This window comes from Chelonia mydas, chromosome 3 (assembly GCF_015237465.2).
Source record: "Chelonia mydas isolate rCheMyd1 chromosome 3, rCheMyd1.pri.v2, whole genome shotgun sequence".
In the NCBI taxonomy this organism is placed as follows: domain Eukaryota; kingdom Metazoa; phylum Chordata; order Testudines; family Cheloniidae; genus Chelonia; species Chelonia mydas.
The window spans coordinates 203239015-203259351 of NC_057851.1; the positions used below are offsets into that span (position 1 = coordinate 203239015).

Here is a 20337-nt window from a genome sequence, read left to right on the forward strand (position 1 = left end):
TCCTGTCTCGTGATAGTTGGTATGTTTCTTGGAGTCCCAGCTTGTGCAGTCCTGTGACTACATGAGAATCTCAGCTTCTATTTGAAGACAAATGGGTCTAGCCCTTGTGGCTGTGGAGAAGGGCTTGAAAATGTGACTGCTCCCTCCCCCCTCCCCGCCCTTCCCCCCAAGGCTTCAAAACGGAAAGGCCAATAAACAACCCAACATTGGCCAGTTTGGAAACGTTTAAGCTGGTCTCTGTCTGGGGACCTGATTCCTTTCTGGACACTGGGGACTGCCGATACGAGAGTTAGGCTGCAGACCCCATTAATTTGTGCCAATCTGGTCCCTTTACGCCCTGTCTTCACCTGGTACCTGGGTCTCTGGTTTCCAGGCCCAGTTGCCTTTCACTTCGCCCCCAGCCCTGGCTCTCCTCGGGGCCAGGAACTGGCCACTCTGGTGAGGATACCCTGCTCTGTGGCTGGAGAGGAGGGGGATCTGCGTCCCATCGCTGCGGCAGCTGTTATCCCTTTCCTTGCGCCCATAAACTAGGCGAGGACTTCATTCAACTGCCCCTTCCCCTTAACATGCCCATCTTTAGGGCACTTGTACTAGCCCTCCAGGGATTCTGCCTCGCAGAGGCAGCTTAGCTGCACTCCCCAACAAGGAATGAGCCCTGCCCTGGGCCTCCACCCAGAGTTTTGTTGAGTCACTGTCCTAACGCAATCATAGGGGCCTGGCCCATTAGCTGGCCGCTTGCCCGAAGACGTGGGTCAAGATCAGCCCAGCGAGGAATAGCTACAGGCTGGGCCACTCCTCTCATGCTCCAGGGAATGTGGTTTGCCCCAGCTGTCCCCACAAAGGCACTTGGTCTCTAAAGACAGGACTGAGTTTATCTGCCCTCCGCAATGTTAGGGGCTGCTGGCATGCTGCAAAGCAGCCCTTCCTGGGCAGCTCTCACCGCGCATGCTAGACCTGCTCCCAAGCTGCACCTCAGCCACTGTCCGCACCAGGCAGCCCCCAGTGCTGGAGTCAAAGGGGGTCTACAGCTGCCCAGTGGAGCCGGAACTGGTACAGCACCAGTCTCTAGATTCCCAGATCTTAAGACCGGCAGGGACCATTAGATCACCTGGCCTGACCCCCTGTATTGCACAGTCCTGAGAAGTCCCCCCAGTGAGTCCCGCACCAAGTCCCTGCCCCATGGGTAGGCTAGGATGTGTCTATTAGAAAGACTGACGGTCCTGATTTAAATACGCCCATCAGTGGAGAACCCATCACCTCCCTTGGTGACCTGTTGTGCCGGTCAGCTGCTCTCGCTGTTAAAACCAGGAGTGCTTCCTGGGCTCGTGGTGGCTATTTCAAACTCTCAGACATTTCCACTGGGGATGAGGGCTGTCCTGGATCCTCTCCTTTCCCAGTGCAGGATTGTTCCCAGCTCTGCCAAGCCATGGCCGTTTGCTAGGGAAACACTTGAGGAGTTTGCAGTTGCAGTGGGTGGTACTAAGTGGGGGACTGGACTCTGCATCGGGTGGGACCCTGGAAATCTCACAGGAGCGGCTGAGGATGCAGTTCTGGAGCACTGGCCAAAAGGCAGGTCCAGATCCACTGCGGGTGTAAATCAGCATAGATCCACTGATGTCAATGGAATGACGCTGCTTTACCCCAGCTAAGGATCTGGGCCCCATCCTTTGAGTTCTAGCTCTGGCAGCAGCGTCTGGTTCCAGCCAACGCTGGGCCAGCAGGTCTCTACCATTAACTCTGCCTGGCCCAGGAGAGCTAATGACATGTATCCAACGCCGCCGCTACAGGAAAGTTAAAATATAACACTCTGCAGTCTCCTCCCAGGGCTTATAAACACAACAGGCAAGTCTGTCAAATTAGCCGGCCACACCTAGGTTAGCTCCTTCCCTCTAGGCAGGTAGCATTCATCCCTCTGATCAGCCAAGAGCTCACCTGTCTCAGGGAGGGAGGTGAGGAGGCTGCACTGGAAAGCCCCTTCCAGTGGCAAGAACCGGGGTGTCTGAGGTGGTGCAGCTGAAAGGACAAAGATGTCGTCGTCGGCTGCTGCAGTCTCCTTGCCTACCGGCTTCTCGGTCCTGACGACGTTTCCTGATCTCCTCTTTATACCCGAATTTGTAAGTTTGGGCCTTTTTTTTTTTTTTTTAATTTGAATTTTTAGAACTAGAGCAACTAGGTTGTGAAGGTGCCCAGAGGCTTTGTGTTGCAGATTTCTGAGTAAAGTACAGTGTTAAGCCCTGTGCTGGTATGGTGCTGTGCACCTCTGGCTCACGGCTTTGCACGGTGGCAGTGTATATCCCCCCCGCCGTGCTGACTGTGCTCCTTACAGGATACAGATGGGGGCATGAATTCAGAGTTTTTCAACCTTTCTAAGCGAGACCATCATAACTGGGACAGTGGAGAAAAGAGTGGGGACTTCACGGCTGAGGTTCCCACAGCATTAATGGCAATTGGACAGCCAAATCTCCTAGGCAAATTTCAAAATCTCAGCCTCTACCTGTGCCCTGTTTCTTGATCAATGTCTTTGGATAAGTGTTGGCAGCACTGCAGAAGGTAAAATGTAAAATAGGCTAAATGAAGCCTGTTGTCTGTGAAGGCAATTCAGCTGTTGATACATGCACAGTACAAGCTTTCCGAGGGGCAGCCAAAATCTAACTCAGTGCAAATTTGGAGGCTTATTTAAACGAGTGAATTTTGCCTGTATACCTAATATGTGGAATGTTGTAAAAGTCTGGCAAAGATTAGACTTTCCAATAAAGGGCTGGCATGAACCCTGGCAGACAGAGCACTGCAGAGTGCTCAAAGGCAGCAGAAACAACTGTCTTGCATTTTATGATGTTGGAGTAGTAGTATGAGATCATGAGATTAAAGATGGTATCCGATGAATAGGCACAAGGACAAAGAATTAGACTGATTTATGTAACCTGAATATTACAGTGGGAGAAAACAATGGACTCTCCAGGTATTTAACAAACATTAAAGATGTAACTAAGGCCGTCTGAAAAATTTCCATCTAACCTGTTTTTCGACAGAAAAGTAGAGCTTTGACTAAATGAGAATTTTTGCAGAGAATATTTGTTTTCGTCTAAAAATTTTGTTTTTTTGTTTGTTTTGTAAAAAAAAAAAAAAAGAAGCCTATCTGAGATTTTTCAGCCAATAACCAATAATTCAGATAAAAATTGTAAAATTACTTGTTTGTTTTTGTTTGTGGCAGTTTTTGGGCCAAAACTTTTCAATTTTCCAGTGGAAAAGCTAAAATTTTCCACAAGGGGCGGGGGAGGATTCTGACCAGTTCTCAGTGTGACAGGTGGGCAAACAGGGGTTCCCAGGGCAAAAGACTGCTGGTCCCATTGGTTTCAGTGGGTCGAAGGCTTCACCTGAATGGTTTAAGGGATTTGTTCAAGGTCTCACAGGGCAGAGACTCCTTCCTCTCCCAAATCTCACCTGCCCTGCCTCCCCGCCCCACTGCCCCTGCGCTCTGTGCAGTTTTAAAACAACAGGAAATCAGGAGATAGTTATATTGCTGGTAAAGCATTTGTTTGAAAAATGTAACTGAACAAGTAAAACGAGCATTTACATTGTGCTGTCTAAACAATGATCGCTCAGGATCGTTGGGTCATGTCGGGCCTGATCCTGCCCAATGCTTAGGCTCAGATCAACTTAGGTTCCTAATTCCCACTGAGACTAATGGGCGTTCTGGGTCTCAATACCTTTGAGCTCTTATTGCCCCCTGTGAGTTACGCAGCCCCCTCTGCTCCCGGTGAGGCCCTCAGGAGTGGGAGGGCTCAGTGCTTTTCCGGCTTGGCTCTACAGGGCAAATGTCTAGGCACTGATGCTGCAGCTTGGAGCCGTCTGCAGCATCGGGGCCCTAGTACACCGAGATCGGTGACTGTCGTGGAATGGTCACGCTCAGTCTTTCCCATTTTAAAGACCCACGTCTCGGCCTGTGGCTCTGAGCCGCCCTGCAGGAGCCGTAGCAGCAGCAACAAAGATCTGTCACAGCAATGCTGCTCTGACCCAGTCCCCCCCTCTGCCATGTCCATCCTGTGCTTCCACCCACTTCCCTGAGCCTGGTCTGTGCCTCTGGGACATCACCGTCCCCTCGCATGCAGCTGCTTCATCCCCATTGATTTGGGGACTCTGACCCCTTGGGGCATGTGTGCAGACCAGGAGGAAGGCTGGGGCAGCTGAAGTTTCCTTTTCTCCTCCCAAATTCTGAGCCCGTACATGGTGTCACTGTGTAACTAACAAGAAAGCTTAGCTACGGGCCAGGACTCAGAATTTGCCAGCTTGCTGGCTGTAGGGCCCATCCTAGGGGTGGTCTGGGAATGGAGCACACCTTCCCTTCCCATTCCCGCTCCCAGAAAGAATAAGCTGGAGGGAAAAACACCGCTCCCCCAGGGCTTGAAATCTGACCCCTGACTAGGCCTGGCCACCCAGGTACCCTGGTCCGCTGCTTGTGGGAGGCCAAACAATCAGACCACTGAACAGCCCAGAGGGTTTATTATGCCCATTTCTCTCCACCATTGAACAAACTGATAAGCCACCTGAGAACAGCCCTGGAGATAATGAAACTAAAGGAACTGCAGGTGGGGCCCAGTGCCCATGAGATAACAGGACAGGTCCTGCAGCTCGTGGGAAGCAGAAACGATTTCCACCCTGTTGACAGAAGGCTGGGGAGTGTGATAGTGAACAAGGGCTGGGGACGAGGGGACAAGTAGTTGAAGAGCTGGCCCGGATGAGTAGGGGCTGAAATCCTTAGCTGGTGTAAATCGGTGTACTTCTAAAGATTTAATTGGACTGGCAGTGATTTACACCCACTGGGGATCTCTGGTCCATGTGTGACGCTGAGCGTGGGATAAAGGACAAGAAAACTGGCAGAGGAAATGCAGTGTGCGCAGCGTCCTGAAAATCTGCTTTTGAAAACACGAAGTTTGTATTACAAACCTCTCTCTGGGCAAGAAAAAGGGTAAATATTCTGTGTTGTTGAAATGCACCTTGCTGCCTCCTACATACTGTTTGTTCAAAGCTTAAGCTCAAAAGCAATCTGTTTGGTGAGCGCTCGCTGTTGGAACTGGAACTGGTCAAAATGTTTCAAATTTTGAAATTTTAAAAATAAATGGGGAAACATTTCAGAAAGTGTTCACGAAATACGTCCTCGTTATTTTGAGCAACCCTAATTCTAATGTTTAGACAGAGAATGAAAAGAAGCCAGTGAAACCTGGTCATAAGGTGATGATGCAAAGGTATGTAGCTGGTTGTGCTTGTTGATGTGAAACATGAGATGAACGTGAAGGATGAAACCGCTTACAATGGAACTATTAAAAAAAACCAAATAAACAAAAAACCTTGAACAAAAATAGTACGGACTTCTTCAGAGGCAGGCTAAATACTGTCACAGGCCCTGTGGCTGGTTCATCCATGTAACTGGTGTAGCAAGCATGGGGCTGTCTGTGCCCTGCTAACATGGGAGCGGAGCAGGTGCTGCTCCCCTGAGATCAAGGGGATTACACTGGTGTAAGCTGCAGCAAAAGCGGGCGTGCAAGAGGCAGACAGGCAAAGTGACCAGCACCGCGTACATCCGTACCCCAGCTCGGCCCCCTGGCCCAGACTCTATTCGCTGGCTCCTCCTCATTGCTTGCAGTCCTCTCCCCAGCTCCGCGGACCACACCTCCTGCTCCTTGCTCCCCTTCCCCGGCCTCCCCGCACCTCCCCTCCCCGGCACAAGTTCCCTTCTGTCAGCAGGCGAGAAATGCAATCAAGTCACAAGCCCTGAGGCCAGAGGGGCTCTGGAGGTGGGAGCTGGCTGCTCCAGTCTCTGGGAGTGGGGGCTCCTGTCCCGTGTGGTCTCCATGGTGCCCCCCACTGCTGTTTGAGGGGTGGGTCAGTGTCCCTCCCCCATCCTGCCTGCTCTGCAAGAAATCTTGACACCCCCCGCCCCCCCCCGCCACCTGTGACAGATTTCTCATTGGTCTCTGTAAAGCCAGGATGTCGCCCATTGCCCCTGACTCCAGGCGGGCGCCGGGGGAGGGATTGCAGCCCCGTGTGGTGCCTAGCACTTGTCAGGCCCTGTCCTCTCGCCTCCCAGGCCTGCCTGCTGCTGCTATCCTTGGGGAAAGCCAGTGTCAGAATTCAGGCCCCATAATACAGCTGGACACTGGGTCTCCTTCCCCCTCATATACCCGGCCCCATCTGCCTTTAGCCCCAGAGCCAGAGGGAAGGACTGCCCTCCCTGGGAGGATGGGGACAGTCCTCTGCCTCCCCAGGGCTATCCTGTCCCTGCACCCCTCTGCCCCAAGGGAGAGGTGTCTCGGAGCTAGGCCTCCCAGAGCTAGAGGCCAGGGCTCCAGCTAGGTGCTTCTTAAAGTAGATTGAAATGGTTGCCAGGGGCAGCTCCAGCCCTTTGCTCCTCAGCCCCGGAGATTTGACTGTTGTCAGTCCCTTGCCTGTGATGGAATTCGTAACTGATTCCGTCACAGCTGCAGCTGGGAACCCAAATCCCACCCCTGACTTTCCGCATCCTCCTGTCACCAGACACACAGTCCCTTCCCTGTTAGGCTGATCCTGGACAGAGCTGCTTTTGATACACTCCACCCTGCTCATCCGCAGCACGCTGGGCAAGCGGATTCACAGTTTCACCCACCTGCCCCCTCCATGGTATTACCACTTCTCTTCCCTTATTGTCGCCACTGCAGACTGTGCAGCCTAATCCTGCCCCGTAACCAGCCCAAACTCGATACTTTCAGTTATGTGTAGCCTTGAGTTTGTTTCCCTGTTTGCTAGAACTCAGTCAGCACAAAGTACAAATGCTGGTGAACACAAACAGCTGCAGAAAGTTGCTGAACCCCTTGTGAACAGAACACGCCAGGTTTTGGAGCCGCAGGAAGGAAAATGATTAAGCCAGTCTCCTGATTTGCAGGGGCCTGACTCCATCTCCTTTTGCATGGGTAACGACCGTGCAAGTGGAAAGGCAATGGAGACTCAGGCCCCCAAAGCTTCAATAACGCTGACTTGCGAGTTGTTAGTGATTACTGTTCATAGGCCCTATTAGCTGGAAGGTGTTCTCATGCCAACAATCAGATAACTGTAGATATCAATTGTGCTGAAAACTCCTATGGACATATCGCTCCCAGCTGTGTACTTAGGGGGAGTCATGCATTGGTAACAAAATTTGATTAAAGATTAAGAGTTACCCAACACAATGTTAAAACTGAAAATTGCCTTTCTTGGGTTGATATAGCAACCACTCTTATCAGGGGAAAACATTGACGTTTGAAGCATTTATGCAACTATTATGGCAAAAGGTCTTGAGATAAGAAAACATGATCAGGACATCTGGTTTTACCATTTGGGAAATCTGGTATGTATTGTGTTGACAACTAGTTTAATTATGGGTAGTCTTGGCAGAATTCCAGTTTTATTTTTTATCATTTCCACAGATCTCTATTATTTTTGAAGCATTCCCCCCCCCCCCCCCCGCATTTTATCCATTAAAATTTTCACGGTTGCGGGAAGCTCTGGGGGTCAGACCATTATTTAATGCCTATAGATGTTGACCTTATAAAAGTTAAAGCTTTATAACCATTAAAACACAAATTGGCAACATCCCATGTCCAAGTATACAAAGTAAATATCCCTAAATCAGACTCTATGTTCTCAAGCAGCATTTTGCTTACTTTGCCTGTCTGTAAATTTTGATGATTATCGATGGAGATATTTTTGCCAGTGTGTGTGTAAGAGGAAATTGTTGTTTACTGGCATTTAACAATAAAAACCCAACCCTTCCAAGCCTTATTATAGTCAGATATTCGATGTTCAGAGCTTTCCAGACAGTTGCACAAACTTTAGTAGCAAGGCCACGTAGTATGTCTGTGCTTCAAGCTGGAGAGGTAATTTCCAGCTCAGGGAGACGTACCTGTGCTAGGTCTGATAGAGTGCGAGCCGCAGTGGCGAGAGCGGCAGCAGGGGCTAGCCGCCCTGAGCATAAACCTGCCATTTTGGTTTCCTGCTGCTTGTGCCGTGGTGTCCGCCCTCTGCTTGCCGTGCACCAGCTTGATCAAAGTTAGCAGGGGCACCTCTAGTCCCCTCCAGCTTGAAGCAGACATGCCCTGAGAGAAACCAGACTGGAATGTGCGGTGGGCTGGGTGTTTTCTCTGCTTTTTAACATCCCTCTGATGCAACCTGCCAAAGGAGGCTTTGCTCAGATGTCAGAGTAACAGCCGTGTTAGTCTGTATTCGCAAAAAGGAAAGGAGTACTTGTGGCACCTTAGAGACTAACCAATTTATTTGAGCATAAGCTTTCGTGAGCTACAGCTCACTTCATCGGATGCGTACTGTGGAAAGTACAGAAGATATTTTTATACACACAAAGCATGAAAAAATGGTTGATTATTCCTACAAAAGGTTTTCTCGCCCCCCACCCCACTCTCCTGCTGGTAATAGCTTATGTAAAGTGATCACCCTCCTTACAACGTGTATGATAATCAAGGTGGGCCATTTCCAGCACAAATCCAGGGTTTAACAAGAACGTCTGAGGAAGGGGAGGGGGTAGGAAAAAACAAGGGGAAATAGGTTACCTTGCATAATAACTTAGGCTTGAATAGAGACTGGGAGTGGCTAAGTCAATTGTATCCAATTTGCAAATGAATTCCAATTCAGCAGTCTCTCGCTGGAGTCTGGATTTGAAGTTTTTCTGTTGTAATATCGCAACTTTCATGTCTGTAATCGCGTGACCAGAGAGATTGAAGTGTTCTCCGACTGGTTTATGAATGTTATAATTCTTGACATCTGATTTGTGTCCATTTATTCTTTTACGTAGAGACTGTCCAGTTTGACCAATGTACATAGCAGAGGGGCATTGCTGGCACATGATGGCATATATCACATTGGTGGATGTGCTGGTGAACGAGCCTCTGATAGTGTGGCTGATGTTATTAGGCCCTGTGATGGTGTCCCCTGAATAGATATGTGGGCACAGTTGGCAGCGGGCTTTGTTGCAAGGATAGGTTCCTGGGTTAGTGGTTCTGTTGTGTGGTATGTGGTTACTGGTGAAATCTCTCTGGTCATGTGATTACAGACATGAAAGTTGAGATATTACAACAGCAAAACTTCAAATCCAGACTCCAGCGAGAGACTGTTGAATTGGAATTCATTTGCAAATTGGATACAATTAACTTAGGCTTGAATAGAGACTGGGAGTTGCTAAGTCATTATGCAAGGTAACCTATTTCCCCTTGTTTTTTCCTACCCCCCCCCCCCCCCCCAGACGTTCTTGTTAAACCCTGGATTTGTGCTGGAAATGGCCCACCTTGATTATCATACACGTTGTAAGGAGGGTGATCACTTTACATAAGCTATTACCAGCAGGAGAGTGGGGTGGGGGGAGAGAAAACCTTTTGTAGTGATAATCACCCATTTTTTCATGGTTTGTGTGTATAAAAACGTCTTCTCTATTTTCCACAGTATGCATCTGATGAAGTGAGCTGTAGCTCACGAAAGCTTATGCTCAAATAAATTGGTTAGTCTCTAAGGTGCCACAAGTCCTCCTGTTCTTTTTGCTCAGATGGTGGCCCCCATCCTGCAAGTGGATCCATTTTGGCAGACCCCTGGGCTCTCATTGCCACAGGCTGTTGTCCTCTGCCAAACTGGTCCTTTCAATGAGCTTTCTGGATCTGGCTGAGGACAGTTTAATTTTATTCTGGTGCTGGCACGAAGTCGGCTGCTCTGAGTTGTTACATCCTGTGTGCTCGCGGGAATGGCTGGGTTTTATTATCATCATTTTGGATTACTAAGGGAACACTTCCCCCTTTTTTGTAGCTACAGAAACACAACGAAGCTATCAGGACACCTCAAATGATGAGAGCTCTCTTAGAGGGAACATTTCCAAAGACGGGTGTGGGGAAATTTAGGTGTATGACTGCTTGATTTGAAAGAGTATCCACCAGGCCCTGTGACGCTCCGAGGGCCAGCTTCCTCAGGGTTTGTGTAAATACTGTCACTTTCATCTGCACAACCCCACGCCCCAGAACCTGGCTTTGGGCGTTCTGTTTAACGAGCCTGCAGGCTGAGTTCCTGTGATACCCAGAGGGGAGCCATTCCACAGAGAGAGCTTGGAGGTTTCCCCGCCTAGGTGCCACCTCCCCAGCCCCCAGCTCCAATCTGTGCGGCCCGTCAGCGATGCAGGAAAAGAAGGTGCAGCTGGAGTGGAGAAGTACCGCGAAGTAGCAGACTCCGAAGGCAGAGAGGATCAGCAAAAACCTCCTGAGCTGTTCTCGCATTCTCCTTCCACCTCCTCGCTGCTGAGGTAGCCAAGTGAAATGTGAGAAGGTTGGGATTTCCTAAGGGAGTTAGGCACCTAACTCCCTTAGGCTCCTTTGGAATCTGCAACCTCCATTCCCGGGATGTTACCACAGATGTGGATCAAGTAAGTTTCACTTTGCTGCCAGCTCCCAGAGGAGAGTTGGGTGGGGCAGGAGGAGCAAACGCAACTGAAAAGAAGGGCTCGCGGCTACAGTGGCTGAGACCAAACAGTAAAAGTCTAGCCTGAGCTCCTGCATAACGCAGGCCCTGTGAGGCCCGGCTTGCCCCAGGAGCTTGGGTTTCAGGCAGAAGAGGAAGGATGGACCAAGGTTAGGGTGCTGGCCTGGGGCTCAGACCTGGGTTCAATTCCCTGTTCTGCTACTGACTTGCTGTGTGACCTTAAGCGAGTCACTTAGACTAGGGCTACCCTAGGAGCTGGGGGGTGGGGGGGGTGATGCCCCTGCCCCTGCACACCCGCTCCAGCTAGCGCACGTGTACAAGGCAGCGTAGCCTGGGCAGCAGCCGTGGAGGCATGGCTGAGCCGTGCTGAAAACAAACGCAGGAGTCCAAAGCTGGGCCCGCCTGGCCCTCTGGCTGGGAGAGCAGCGACCATGGGGAGCCACAGTGCGTGTTTTGAACTCCGCTCTCTAGCTGTTGGGGGGTGGGGGAGGGGGGGAGGAAGAGTTCCTGATGGGGGCAGTGACGGGGCGGGGGGCGCGAAGCTGTTGAGCGTAAGTACAGCCATCGGTGCTGGCTGAAACTCTCCATACGAAACTTTTTTCAGCAAAACAGGCGGCTTCAGTGGCCTTGAAATGTTTCACAGATTTGGGCTCAATTTGCCAAATTTGGTTTTGGGGTGTCGTCCCCCCCCCCCCAAGAAATTGAATAAAATTCCCCCCAAATCACCACGTTTCAACATTTTTTAAAACAAAATGTTTTGGTTTTTTGGTTCAAAACGTCTTTGTTTCAAAAATGCTTTTAATCAAAAACATTAAAATGCTTGAAATGGAACCAAAACAATTTTGGGCTGAGCAACTTATTTATTTTTTACTTTTCAAGTCACCAAAATGTTTTCAGTTCAACCCAACTCAATTCCCTCCCCCCCCCCCCCCCCCCCCCCCCCCAATTTTTTGCGTGGATTTAGTTAGGCCGTGAACGGGAGAAGGTTTGGGGGAGGAGAGGAGCTGGGAGAGTGGCGGGGAGGAGTGAGAACAGGAGGTATTCGGGGAAGACTGGAAGTGAGAGAAGATGTGGCCAGTGCGACCCAGCCGTCAGCCACTCCCACGAAATCGCACCGGGCAAGTGTAGCTGGCAGCGCATGGCTGGGCAGCCGGAGCCCAGGCCAGAGGCCACGCTGGGATCCATTTAATAAGGGGGTGAGGCTGGCTCCCCTTGGTCCCTGTGCCAGCCCTAGCACCAAGGCAGGGTCAGTTTTCACATCCCCCTTCACTGTGCTCTGCCCTTGGCCTCTGCACCCTGGATGGAGGGACAGGACAAAGGGACATGTGCTGGGGCACTGACTATGGAGGGAGGGGAGGAGGGTCGGGGCTCAGGGCAATGCCCAATGGACAGGGAGAATTGGGAACTGGATGCAGGGGAGCAGGGATGTCAGGGGAACTGTATAGGAGGCAGCTTGGAATGAAACCGTTTAACCTGGGCATCTCCCAGTGTTGGTTCATGGCTCAGTGCGGCTTATCCAGTGCCGGTGAGGCATGAATGGGAGGCGGCAGGAGAGAGGAGCCTCCGAGGGGCTGTGCGCGCAGAGTAACAGCGGTCCCTTTGGTAAGAGCAAATCCTGTTTCCGCTAATGAAGTCAATGCTCTGGGCCCAATGGGAAGAGGAGGCGATTTCTCAGCCAGGCTCTGGCCCAGTCTAAACCACTCAACTCTGCGTCTCTTTCTGAAAGACATCCGCAAGGTCTGGGCCGGGGCGGCTCCCTGGCTGTGTGACCCAGGAGGTCTGGCTCAATGGTCTGGTGGACCCTGCTGGCCTCTCTGAGTCTCTCTCTCTGTAGCCCAGACGTTGTTCTCAGCCACGGCCTAGGCTCCTGGCTGGCAGCCTCGCGAACACCCACCACTTTGTAACTCTCAGCAGTTAGAGGCAGGAGAGAGGAGGGAAAAGATGCAAACAAGGCAGGCTGGGACTGCGGCTGGGAAACCTGCCCTCACACGGGCTCAGTGTGTCCCTAGGGGGAGGTGAACTGGTTCTGGAGAACAAAGCGCAGCACTCCCAACTCCTTGTCTCTATTTGCAAGAGAAGTCTTGGTTTTACAAGGCTATTTGCAGAACTGTAAAAACAGTTGTCAAAGAATGGCTACAAAACCCCAAAGGACCCTACTAGTAACAAAAGAGCAACAAAAGAAGTTTGCAGCAGAATTGTTAACCCACAACATAGAAGGGACTTTCCCCACTGAAGAGCTAGTTTTGGATTCAGCAATACGAACTGACTGGCTGAAAAAGAAAACATGTGTTTCCAGGATTTAGCCTGCAATCTAAGCAACAGTTCCCTCTTCTGTTCCTTGCTGCATTTTGCTGGTCAGACTGCTAGTGGGACACTGGCAAAGTCTGATGCCTCAGCAGGACCACAGTAGAACTCTCTTCCCCGAGAAAGCAGAGAAGGGAAATCAGATTCCAGAGGATGGGGCTAGAATTGGCTGACCAGTCCTCAGAAGAAGCAGCTAAAGGGCACGCAGCTTTCTGGAAACAGGCGCTGCAATGGGCAAAAGCTGGATTCTCTCTGAGGCATTTGAAAACACTGCCCTGGACAATGGCTGTAAAAGAGCTGATGGGAAACGAGTCTGTGGGATTTGTGCTCCTAATTCCCTAGGGGCTTGGGGAACCCCCCCTCCCCAGCAATAATCACATATGGCCTGTTCCCACGTACACTACTCTACACACCGTTCAGGTGTGGGCTTTTTACCGAGCTAGTTCTAAACCGTCGTGTGGCTGCAGCTCTGTTACTAGACTTACTCCCCTTCCCATACAGCTCTCCAGGGATAAGAACCTTTACACGGGTACAAGTGTGCCCACACCAGGGGCCTGAACTGCTCTAACACACTGGGATAGTTCAAGTGGTACAACTTGTGTGTCGACCAGGGCTGAGGGGCTGTTCTGTCTTCCCAGCAGAGAAAGTTATGACCCTCCCATAATGAGGGGAGGGGAGATGTTCCCACACGAGCCCCGATTGTGTGTGTGTGTGTTGGCTGGAGGGCGTCTGTGCAGTCACCACGTCTAGCCGTGGCTCCAGACTGGTGTCTCTGGCTCCAAGCGTCTCTAGTGCTGAGACTAGTTGCCGGAGCTCCCCGGCATGCTCGTGGCTTTGTTGCTGGTTTGGGCAATGGAGACTGTTGTTCTCTGGAGGTCTCAGAAATCATTTGAGATTCACTGTTGTGCTACCTTAGGGCTGGGGAGTTAAAAGGTCGCTGCTGAACCCGGTGCAGCGCTCCGGAGCGGGTGGCTGCTGGAGGTTGTTACAGCGCTGAACCAGGAGCTGGGAGGGCAAGGCTGGCAGGGGACACACCTCATCATCACGCACCGCTGGAGCTGAACCAAATGCTTTCCTGGGTCAGCTCTGGGGAGCCGGCTCCGCAGCGGGCGCATGTTGGCACAATGTCACGGCCTTTCCGTCCAGCCCTGGGGCCCGGGGGAGATTCTCTTCCAGGTCCTACGCGTGCCCAGGCGGAGGCAGGGGGCTGCGATGCCCCAAGAAAGGCGTCTCTGGTGGCACTTCTAGCTGAGAGCAGACGTGCCGCCCTCTCAGGCCTTTCCTCCTGGGACTTCCAGCCTAAGGCCGCAGGCTCCAGCGGGTCCAGGTCATACAGCCGGCTCTGAAGGCTCGGCTGACCCGAAAGGCCGCACCCTCAGCCAGGGTCCATCAGCGCGGAGGAGCCCCTGCAGCTTCGAGCTATGGGGAAAAACCCAGGCAAAGGCAGCTTCAGCTGTTTGCTGTTGCATTGAATCAGACGGTGGAAGGTGAAGGGAGCCTCTGGGAAGGGAATGTGATACCACATCAGCATAATGGGGCTGCCTCCGGGGGGGGGGGCACATTCCTCTGCCCCCCATCTGTTTACTCTCCTAACAGCCTTTCTTTTACTGATCGCTGCAGCTAGCTCCAGCCAGGTGGCTTTCATGACCTCTCAGATCAGACTCTTTACAACAGGGGTAGTGGGTGAGGCTTGGTTGGTGAGGCAGAATTCTGCCTGCCCGAGAGAAGAGAAGGGAAATTACCCAGCCAGCAGCCGCTCTTCCATTGCTAATGGCTGTGAGCGGTGCTAAGAGATGTTGGAACAGCTTCTCTGAAGTGTATGACAAGAGTACCTGAGGCTTTGGGGGAAATAGCAGGGCTCTGGGCTCATTATTCTTTCCCATACTTGACAGATAATTGGAGGGGCTATTCATCAGGCTGTCCTGCTCTTTGCTTTAACAGAGTAAACTAGGTCCTTCTCTCCCGGTGTGTGTGGGCTCATGTTACCTACTTACCGTGAAGAAGAATGTCAGAAAACGATACTGGAACAGGTTTATTTGTTTTTTTTTAACCTCACATTCCACACTGTGCTGGGTTTCAGCTGAGCACCTACGGGCTCTTGGGGATCTTCACAGCCCCTCGCTGCCAGTGAGTCTCGGATCGTCTGCAGATTCCAGCAACTGACCAAGCAAATTCAGACCCTATTTATGCAACTGTGTTGTGATTGCCGTCTGGCTTGTCATTGGAATATACACATTTATTAGTAGGTCTAAGCTCATGAAAGAGGCATCCAGCTGGTAATCTCCATGGGTGATATGGAAGAGTAAAAATACTTCTACATAGTGCTTAGTGTGTCTCTTGCATCAGTAGGTTTTGAAGAGTTTCACTAAGTTGGGTGAGGACCAGAAAAATGTTTCCTCTGGGGTTTGCAGAAGACCTCATTCAAGTGATCAATCCAGCATGTGTGTTTCTGGACTTGTACAATGCTCCCATCCAGTGTGTTCTCTGAATGTGTCGAACTATTGGGCTTTTTGAGACTAGCCAAAGAAACGTATTCTTCCCAGGATAAAGTTGGGATGAAATAAAGGCATCTCGGAACTTCGGGTCTTCCTACAGCATTCAGAGGATTTCTGAATATTGTACTGGTGCGGGAGAAATATCTTCTCTACTTTCAAAACGCTCTCAAGTGGTGTCAAATATAATTGCTGTGATTTGCTAGGGTAAGTTGGTGTCTGAAATCGGAATCAGCCAGACCTCAGGACAAAATGGTAACTTGGGTTATGTCTACACTGCAACAGCTCTAGTGGTGCAGCTTTGGCATGGCTATGTCGCTGGAGTGTGGACACTTCCGACGGTGATGGAAGGGTTTTTCTGTCAGTGTAGGTAATCCACCTTTCTGAACGGCCGTCGCTAAGTTAAACAGAAGAATTCTTCCATCGATCCTAGCCATGTCTGCAGGGGGGGTTAGGTCGACCTAACTGCATCCCACAGGACACACAACTTTGCGTAGCCCGGGTGCTGTAGCTAGGTTTTAGGTGCAGACCAGGCCTCAGAATGATTCTAGGCTTGTTGAGCCTGGTTTTTCGTGTGGAGCTCTAGCTGCTCAAAAGAGCCTCCGTTTTCCCTTCTGCGGGACGCTCCTTCATTGCTCTGCCATTACAGCACCCAGGAGTCCATTGAGCCTCAGCCTCCTCTCCCCTGTGACACAGGGCAGCAGCCGTCAGGCTCCCTGTCAAGATGAGGAGACTGGTAATACAGAGGCTAAAGCCCTGATCCGGCCAGAGCTTCCTACAACGTGCGAAGCACACTCCTGTGAGGAATAATAGGCGTGTAACGAGTGAGACTGCTCCTAGAAGGTGGCAGGTGAGAGAAGTCTCTTGGGTCTCCATGTCCAGTCAGTGCTTGGCATCGCTGCTGCTACCAAGGAAGATGCAAACTGTTCTGGGTTGTGTGGCGTCCAGCCAGCCCGGGTTGCCCATCACACAGGCCCCAGCAGCACGGGGAGCTGGTTTTCAGTTCCTGCTGCCCCCGCTGGAGCTGGGCTGAGCGATCTGAAACACGTCAGGCTCCATGGGCCATTGTCCAGCCCCCAGGGCTAACAATGCACCCGATCCCATTCAGCATGCAGAGGGCCTGGGGAGGAGTCGGTGAACTAACTCCCGCCTTTCCGGGCCAGGCTCAGCCCTAGGCTCTCTAGGATTCTGCCAGGGTCCCGGGTCAATGAAGCACTTAAGCACGTCCTTCAAGTTAAGCATGTGCTTAAGTCCCCTTTGACTTAAAATTAAGCATGTGCTTAACTGGCTTGCTGAATCGTGGCCTACAGCCTATTGACCCACTTCCCCTTGCTGTGTTTTCTCCTTCCCGTTCCTCCCACCCTCTTTCCTCTCCCCCCCGTGCCCACGGTGTCCAGCTGTGGTCCTGTGCCCCTCCCCCGTGGTGCCCTCATTTTAACTCTTTTGGGCTCCGATATTCCATCTAAATTCATACAGCAGTGTTGTCACCCTTCCCTTTGCCTCCCCGGTTGTGTTTCATCATTTCTGTTCCATGCCCGCCCCCGCAAACACTGCCAGGTACTACGCAACTGCTCCTAGGTACGGGCCACCGCAAGGGAGTGACATGCTGGCTAGGTCTGTGGGTGCTGCCCATCCCCGCTCAGTGCCCGATGGGGCATCGGAGTGAACTAGTCAGTGTTGCCGGGCTTTGGGCTATTGGAAATGGGGACAGTCTGGGCATTTGGATAATATTTAGTCCTGCCATGAGTGCAGGGGACTGAACTAGATGACCTCTCAAGGTCCAGGCCTAGGGTTCTATGATTTCAAACCGATTACCACCGATTAAAACTGCTATTGGACCGACTGGTACCAGGCATAGTACCACAAGCTACCGTGAAATTCCAGGCCACCGTGGTCTCGGAGCGCCACTGTGGGGCGTGATAGCTGCCTGCCTGTAGGGCACCCATGTCTGTGTCACCCGGAAGGGCTGTGGAAAGAGCCTCCAAGGAGACCCCTCCCACCAAGGCCCGGCTCTGGGTGGCCAAGGGTGGCTGGATGCAGTGGGTCATCGGCAAACCACTAAAGCAGTGGAACCTGGAGTTGGTGTGGGATTCTGCTGGGGCCCCAGGACGCTGAGCCAGGGCATTAGCTGGGGCTGATTGTCTGTCCGATGAGGTTGGAGCGATCCTTAATATGAGGGATAAAACATGCTCTGTGACTGGCAAACACGGCAGCTTGCTGGAACGATGCCTAGGGGAGTGGTGGGAGAGGGAGTAATAATCCTCTCGTGGGTGGGAAGGGTCACGCCTGGCCAGGTAACAGGTGTAGCAAACACAGACAGCCTGGAGAGCATTATGAAGCCCTCTGGGGGACTGGCAAGGCACAAGGTATGCTGTTGGGGAAGCACAAAAAACGGGAGCTCTGACGGTCCAGCTAGCTAAGGCTGCATTTACAGTGGAGCTGGGAGGTGATTCCCAGCTTCAGGAGATGGACCTGGGCTAGCTCTGATCACGCCAGCACGCTAACCGTAGAGCGTTTGCTGTGGTGCGAGGTGATACTCGGCCTGGATAGCCCTTTCCACCCCACGGGCTGCCGCGGCTACGCTCTGTATTTAGCACGCTAGCTCGATCAGAGATTGCCTCCTTCAGCTGGGGATCGCACCCTGCTCCAGTGGAGATGTGCCCTACCTTCGCCGCAGACCCTCTGGCTCTCAATTCGGGGCGTTTTCTCCCTGTGCGGGAGAGGAATGGAAAGTAAATGAGAAACCAAGAAACCGCCAATCTGTCAAATCGGGTCCAAGACCAGTGCCCTCGCTCTCCCCGTCAGAGGGTGATGAAGGCGCATGGAAATGCGGCATTCTGGAGAGAATGCAGGAGAGGCCCTTGCATGCTGCTTTGCCATGTGGTTGCTGACCGGGTAGATGGAGAGCGTCCAGAGACACTGATGGCATCGGAGCAAGACAGAGATGGTGTCTTACTGCAGACCACAAGGGCCTGCTAATTATCTGGCCAACCGGCAACTCTGGACTGGTCTCGTACTGCCCAGGACCAGGTGGGAGACGCCAGAGGGATCAGCCGGGCTGGAGAGCCGTGCTGCCCAACCTGCACTCGCTGTGCTGCCCGGAAATGGATGAGCCCCAGTTCTCACCCCAGAGCAGCCTGCTCATGACAAACGATCAAGCCTTTGGCAGGGGAGCAGCCGAGGACCCGAGTCGCTGGGCTGGCCAACGAGTACGTGTTTGGAGGGTGCGTTCGGCTGGCTGCTGTTTGTCAGGCACGAGGGAGGGTCTCATTCAAACAGGGGAGCAGCGTGGCACCGCAGTGACTCTGCTGGCTGGCTCGGGGGGTGGGGGGCACATCCACAGACACCCTAAAGGGGCTGGGCTCCTCCCAGCTGGGAAGGCCCCTGTCTCAGGCAGTAACCCTGAGAGGAAGGTCAGGGTGCGAACGGTGGTGGATTAATGATTTTGCCGCCCCTAGACCCAGAAATAATTGCTCCCCCCCCAGCAGCTCCCTGCTCCCCCCGCCCCAGCTCGCCTCCGCCTCCTCCCCTGAGCGCGCCGCCCCCACCCCCGCTTCTCCCCGCTCCCTGCCAGGGCTTGGGCGGGAAACAGCTTCCCAAAGGAGAGGGGAAGGGGGGGACGCGGCGCGCTCAGGGGCCGGGGCAGGGATTTGGGGAAGGGGACCAATAGGGGCGGGGAAGGGGTGGAGGCAGAGGGCGCGAACCGGCGCCGGGGGAAGCAGCTATTATAAATTTGTCGGCCTAGGCGATACTACGCCGCTGGGTGGGAATGTGTCTCTCAGCTGGAGCCGAAGAAAACCAGCATTTCTGAGTCCAATCCTCCCTCGGCAGCAGGGGTTTCTTCTGCCTCAAGGGGCCGTTCCCGGGCAGATGGTTCATTTACTTATTCCCACCCTGCTAGAGATAAGACGTCTGTCCATCCGGTCTGCCCTTCGCGGTGGTTTACGGTCCCGTGGGGCTCAGGGAGAGCGCTGGGATTCGGTGCCGTAATGGGACTTCCTTGGGAGGCAGCCTCGCTGAGGGGAAGGCGCCATCAGGTTGTGAAAAATGGCACCAGGAGGGAGACTCTGGTCGTGATCGGCAAGGACCTAATGGCCGAGAACGCAGGGGCTGGCTGAAATCCAGGCTCCAGGCCGGGAGAGCGGCTGTATAAAATCAAGAGGTAGTTGGCTGGCAGCGTTGTGTGGGGAGCGAAATGAGTTTTAGCGCTCCAGTCTGTGCTCAGCTGACAGTGCAGCCTAACGAATAACGATGTGTGTTTGCAGAGGGCTTTTCTGCATTAAGATTCAAGTCCTAACTGGTCAAGGTTTAACGCCTCATCGGACTGGGCGCTGCGCATGCAGCACTGGGAATGGGCGTCCGTTGGATCAGTGAATGGACGGGGCTTTCTAGTTGAAGGGGCCGTGGGTACAGGTCAGTAGCCCTAGGAAGATTGTCAAAGCAGTCTGCGTAGGCAAGTCTTCGCTCCTTCCATCAAGGCAGAGAAAAATAAGCTTAAAGGCCAGGCAGAGGGTGGTCTCTGCACCCTGTTGATTTCAGTTGCGGGTGAAGAGGGCACAAGCCAGCCTGCATTTGGCTCTGTGTCTGGCTGGGTCAGAGAAGCGGGTGAGGATTAGAAGTGAGGAGGAAAGACCCACCCGAAGGACGGGAGTGGCTCCAGACACAGGGTTCTTTGTGCATGCATTTAAACGGGGAGGGGACGTCAGTGCAGCGTAACCCCAGAGCCCTGGAGGACATGCAGGTAAACCGACAAGTTGTTCCTGGCAGCATGCGGAGCATTGTGGGATAGCCATCAGAGGCCTGCCAAGCTTATGTGGATAAGCAGTGTGTGCGCATGAACATCAGCTTGCACTGACTCAATATGCAACGACCTTACTGTGATGGGATCCCCGAGGTGCAACCTGGAACTGGGGTCCCCTGAGCCCTCTGTTCCTCCGACTGGGGCTCCCTCTCCCACTGTGGTGCTGTGACAAGCGGCAAACCTCTCCAGCTTCTGCACTTACACAAACATCCACCAGCAGGGACACACCCAGCTGACTTCCATAAATGCTTCTCCCAGCCACTC

At 52.5% G+C, this 20337-nt stretch overlaps 1 protein-coding gene across 3 annotated transcripts in view; it reads left to right on the top strand.

Annotated features, from left to right (window-relative positions):
- Window positions 1-20337, top strand: part of MAL (mal, T cell differentiation protein) — a 33359-nt gene that overhangs the window by 3494 nt on the left and 9528 nt on the right. Inside the window, exon 1 of one of the 3 annotated variants that reach the window (XM_007058948.4) lies at window positions 1443-2114. The exons of 1 other annotated variant lie outside the window; for it this stretch is intronic. In XM_007058948.4, the coding sequence (XP_007059010.2) occupies window positions 2028-2114 (87 nt within the window). In that variant the 5' untranslated portion in view covers window positions 1443-2027. Of the gene's footprint in view, window positions 1-1442; window positions 2115-7262; window positions 7358-20337 lie in introns of those variants that run through there. One more of the 3 variants, XM_043544225.1, reaches the window with a different exon arrangement.